Source organism: Cryptomeria japonica, chromosome 2 (genome assembly GCF_030272615.1).
Source record: "Cryptomeria japonica chromosome 2, Sugi_1.0, whole genome shotgun sequence".
In the NCBI taxonomy this organism is placed as follows: Eukaryota; Viridiplantae; Streptophyta; class Pinopsida; order Cupressales; family Cupressaceae; genus Cryptomeria; species Cryptomeria japonica.
This window is the reverse complement of record NC_081406.1, coordinates 328,049,130-328,054,615: the sequence shown is the minus strand read 5'-3', so window position 1 is coordinate 328,054,615 and position 5,486 is coordinate 328,049,130. Positions and strand designations below refer to the sequence as shown.

Genomic DNA, 5,486 nt, shown 5'->3' with positions numbered 1-5,486 from the left:
ATGACGTTGATGCAATGAAAAGAAATTCAAATTCGATTCCAGTAAGCCATTGCGTCCCTTTCTGGGTATATAGCCGAATTGAATAGTTCAAATTTTGCAGCACTTGAAGATAAATTCTAGTCTTCGCTATTGATATAGCAGAACACTATATAAAAATTTTCGTGTTCAAATGTAAACCCAAATGGTTTTTGCATGCAGACTAATAAGAACGCCTATGGCGGCCACTGTCACAATTTGAGTGCGGTAGCGAGGTGGTGAAGATAGTGCATTGCAAATTAATGGAGAAAGAGGCGGCGGAGGGAGGAGGAGGAAGAGGAGGAGCAGGGTTTTGGTGGGTAGCAGGGGGAGTGACGCAACTGGCAGTAGCAACAGTTGCATACAGAAGGGGGTGCGGGGATGCGCTGATGCCCGTAAAAGCATTTGGAGTTGCCTCTCTGTATGTAGGAGCAGCGGCCTGTGCTCTTGGAGGAGCCCTCCATCACTCTGGGATTCATCAGGTATTCCCTTCCTTAAAGCTTCGTTTTCTCTATTCTTCGCCCGGGTTGCAGCCAATTTTATTGCTTGCCCATTTTGTGGAAGTGCAGACATGTTCATTGATTTGGGGTTTGTGCTTCTGAACGCCAGGTGGGTGATCTGGTTCGACTTGGAGAAAGTATTAGAAGAAGATTAGGGGTTCCTCCTCGACGTCAGTCATAGCAGGTTAGAGATCCAAATTTGTTGGATACAGAATGGATTTTTTTTCCGTGACTGCGTGCGTTTGTTGTATCAAGTTTTGTACTGTTTGTCTCGTATAAAGGAGAGATCTTTATTTTTCTTTCTAGAAGGGAAATTGAAAAACTTGTATGCCTTGCTTTGAAAAGTTGTGGGATTTGATAATTGGATTTTCTTTTTATGTGCAATGACAAACTTTTCAATGGCTTCTGTGGCATTGAAGCCACCGACTCTCATTTTGCAGTTTTGCGCTTTGTTTATTTTAATTTTAGCACAGATGAAGTTGCCTTATTACTAACTTTCTGTTCTTATGCGTGGTGTATCTGGCAATCCCTCTGACATCTGTTGTTTATCCTGGTCACTTAAATATTCTTTATTCATTGTCCTTAATCCTGAATTAATGACTGTGAACTTGAATAATTAAATGCTCGGTATTTCGCTTGTTCTTTGCTCCTTGTTAAATAGGCAACGGGAAACAATAATGACAAACGAATTGAGGGTCAGATGCCAAGAAATGGTCCGACTGAAACGTAGACCTAGGGATAGGGCACTGTTACACTACTGCAAAGTTGAAAAGAAAAACAGTTTATCTATAAAAGAGGGACGGCCAATATTTTAGGTCTTAATTACTGCCGATGTGATATTATTAAATCGCAGCGATTTTTATATATTTAGACACGAAGACTTGTCATTTTTTCCTACAGTCATTCACTGTAGCAAACAAAGTGCAGACTCTGTGAACAATTTAAATGAGGAACATAAAAAGGGTGTTTGGGGAGCAGCAGTAGTCATTCTAATTAATGAAATGCCGAGGAAAAGACACATGCACTAGTTAGATCAGAGTTCGCAAATGCAAGAAGCAGTCTAATGTCGCATATTTCAGGTTCTAAGGTTGGCAAAAGTCTCTAAACAATCCAAGTTTAATAGTGGTAATGTCTTATAAATCGTGTGATGGGAAACTGGAAAAGGTGGCAACACAATGCAAATCATGCAACAGGGCAGACAAATGATGGTCAAAGTCATAAACCTGCATGTCTGGAAGCCTGATGCTGACAAAATGAACGGAAAGGAGTGACCAGACTCAAGTTAACTGGCAATGCACACATGCAATGGAAGAACAACCAAGTGATGATGAGCATTGAATCACATGACAGGAGGAAATATACCAGCATGAAATGAATAAAATAATAAATTTCGCGATCATTCAGTAATTTGCTGGCAGTGAACCCTAATGAGCATGACAGAGGCAGCATTTGAGTGTCATAAGGATCCAATTCACACGACTAACAGTTTTAAGATCGCTGACGGCAGATTCTTTGTGCAACAAACAGGTTTAAGTTAACTTGTGTGGCTAAGTCATGTGATTTGATTGTGATCAGTTGGCATTAAAGAGGAAATTGCACCCCCAAGAATTCTTAGTCAACATAACACTCTCAATGATGCCCACACATTGTTGTCTGTCAGCCAAGGGGTTAAAATCTCTTGACAGGAAGGATTAGGTTTGCAAATAGAAAGAAATCGTGCCTTTATCACGTCTCAGCTGCCTAGGGTCTTGAATTCCTTCTACACTGAAGGGGATAGAGGTGAAACAGAAAATTTAGACAAATTGCTACAGTAATGATTCTTCTATGTAACTTGTATACCACGGGGACGCGTTTCCCCCCCTTTTGGGCTGCATCTCGGGGACGGGGACATTTCCGGGACGGGGGGACGGGGACGGGGACGCGACATCTCCCGCCGTCCCGCCGTCGCCACCGAAGACAGGGAAACGTCTCTGCGTCTCCAAGGTTCCTTGGGAGACGTCTCGATGTCCCCAAGTTTACTTGGCAGACATCTCGGCGTCCCCAAGTCTCCTTGGGAGACTCCCAGGCGTCTCCTTGGGAGACCCCAGGCGTCTCCTTGGGAGACCCCAGGCGTCTCCAAGTTTCCTTGGGAAACTCCTAGGCATCTCTTGAGGTGCGAGGAGACTTGCAAGAATCTCCCATCCAACGTCTCCAAGACTCCTTGGGAGACTCCCAGACGTCTCTTGAGGGGCAAGGAGACTTGCAGGAGTCTCTTGTTCGAACACGTCAGACTCAAAATGCAATTGAAATCCTTTTTTTTTTTTTTTTTAATTTGGAGCGATTTGAGCATTTTGCCATTTTGTCTTTTGTAATGCCATTGCTATTTGCTACTCATTGTAATGATGTATCATGTAATCATCATTATAGACTTTGTGATATCAGATATTAAGATGATATTTTAATAATAGAAATCTCCAATTTGACAATTTCATTTGTCAAATTTTATTTAGCAATTAACATTCAAGAAATCTTTGTATTTAGATTTAATATTTCAAATTTTTGTTATTTTGTCATTTTACTAATTTCCTATAGTTCATTTGAAATGTAATTCTTATATTGTTATACTTCTTTTCACAACTAGTTTTTCAAGTACTATAATTATATTAGCACCACCACCTTGCCACACCCCGCCGCCGTCCCCCCGCCGTCCCCAAACTTAGGCCCTTTGTTCCCTTGTCCCCCAAACCCGTCCCTGCGTCCCCCCGTCCCCAACAGCCGTGGAACACTGGTAAAAACAATTACTTCATTCCTTAATAAATAGTGGTTTTTGATTACAACATTTTAATGCAATTTGAATTTTTTTGTATGGTGCTGAATACCAAGCCACACTCTTTTGTTCATCAGGTATAGAGTCTTGCTTGTCCTATGTTATTCTCATTATCTTTCATTTATATAATTGCAGGGATCGTGGAATGAAGCTTTTGAAGCTATATATTTAGACATTATGTATTTTGTTTTTACACACAAGTTGAATACAAGAATCATTGCTGTAGCAATTTGTTTGAGTTTTCTGTTTTGCTTCTATCCCCATTAAAGTGGTGTTAGAGTGAGGTTAGGGGATCAAAGCTAGGTTGTGAAGATCATGAATAGAAGATTAAATTTGTAAGATTGAAATCGTTGTCACTTAAGATTGGCACTCCAACATCTACTGAAGTTGTGGAGAAGAAGATGCTTTTTTGTTTTGAAATGAAAAGCTGCAGCCTGCTAGAAAAAGGAAGGCATTTGAAGTTTCTGGTTGAAGACATTTGTGTAGTAGCCACTCCCAAACAAAGTTAATTCAGCTTGTAATTGAATCAGAGGAGATTGCATTACTTAAGTCAAAAATAAAAAAGAGGGATCAATTTGAGAGAAGTCACAACAGAAGAAAAAGGTGATTCACAACCTTTTTGAAGGTTGAAAGAAAATAAAAAATCACATAAATAAGGAGGTAGAAGGCAGCCATGACAAAAAGCAACAACATAGACAGCTCCAAAATTCAACTTTCACTGGTAAGAATTACAAGTTTTGGGTAATTAAGATGAAAACATTGTTTTGTTTACAAGATATTTGTGATTTAGTTCAAAATGGATATGTAAATCTTATAGATCAAGCTGCCTATTAGGTTTTGACACAAGTACAAAAAGATCAATTAAGGGAGAATTGGAAAAAGGATGCCAAAGCTTTATTTCTTATTCAACAAGCGATGGATAAATCTATATTTCCTAGGGCTGCAGCAACATCTAAGTCTAAGAGAGTTTGGGATATTTTAGGAGATGTTTTAAGGATTTGCAAATGAATGATTCAGTCTTTAGTCTAGTTTGTGAGTCATGTCATGAGTAATGTGAATCAAATTAGATCTAATAGAGAAAAAATAATAGATTAGAAGATTATAGAAAAGATTCTTAAGAGTTAACCTAGAAAATTTGATGTTATAGTTGTAGCTATTGAGAAATTCAAAGAGTTAGCACAATCATTATGATGAATGAATGGGATTTTTGTTATCATATGAATCCAAAATGAGTAGAAATACGATACTTCTTTTGAGAATGCTTTCAAGTCTCAAGTATCTTTTGGTAGAGGAAGAGGAAGGTCAAGCTTCAGAGGAAAAGATGTAGGGACAAAGTGGAAGGAGTAATTCATATTAAGGTGAAAATAATAATCAAACAAATCAATATTACAACAATAGAGGATGTCACAACAATCACTTCCAACAACATTCATAAAGGTTTGATAAATCTAACATTTAGTGTTTTTATTGCAAAAATTATGGACATTATGCATATGTAGAAAGAAACAAGTAGATGTATACAAGCGGAATGCTAATTACACAAATGAATCTAAATCTAATCTTGGAAGTTTCATTATCACATGTTATGTTCCTCAAAAAGTTTTTAGAGATATTTGATTATAGAAGTGGATTTTGTAATCATATGACAAGAAATAAAGAATTGTTTGCTAGTCTTAATGATTTTGTAAACTTAGAAGTGAAATTGGGAAATGATATTAAAGTTATTGTAATGTCTAGAGGGTAATAAATGTTTCGACAAAGAATGGTGAAAGAAGATTTATCCCTCATGCAACATAACCTTATGAATGTTGGACAATTAGTATGGAAAGGTTACAGAGTACCTTGTAAGGATAATGTTTACACAATACTAGATAGATTTCCAAATGACGGGTTGATAGCAAGAGTGGAGATGATTAGGAATCAAATGTTACCCCTTCAAATTCAATACACCCTGTAAAAGTATTCAAATTTATGTTCAAAAATTGGAATGTTAAGGATTTTGTCTTTCTTTAATTCCTTAGACAATATTCAATGCTATTAATGTGTGCTCTCTTAGTTATTTCTGATTATGAACTGAAACTTCTTTGTTTGCAGGTGGCTGTAGATAATATTTATTGATTTCGATATATCTTCAGCATGCTTCACGACACATATATAGGCATTGC

General features: G+C 37.8%; 1 protein-coding gene across 1 annotated transcript; it reads left to right on the top strand.

Moving 5' to 3' along the window:
• Positions 1–278: 278 nt before the first annotated feature.
• Positions 279–696, top strand: LOC131860205 (uncharacterized). The gene is made up of 2 exons (XM_059214587.1): positions 279–497; positions 625–696. The coding sequence occupies exons 1-2, from the start codon at positions 279–281 to the stop codon at positions 694–696; spliced, it is 291 nt and encodes a 96-aa protein (XP_059070570.1).
• Positions 697–5,486: the final 4,790 nt, after the last annotated feature.

Excerpts from the sequence above, each read along its gene's own strand:
- LOC131860205 (XM_059214587.1), top strand. The coding sequence starts at position 279 with ATGGAGAAAGAGGCGGCGGAGGGAGGAGGAGGAAGAGGAGGAGCAGGG. Across the intron at positions 498-624 it reads ATCACTCTGGGATTCATCAG|GTGGGTGATCTGGTTCGACT; the intron begins GTATTCCCTTCC and ends TCTGAACGCCAG.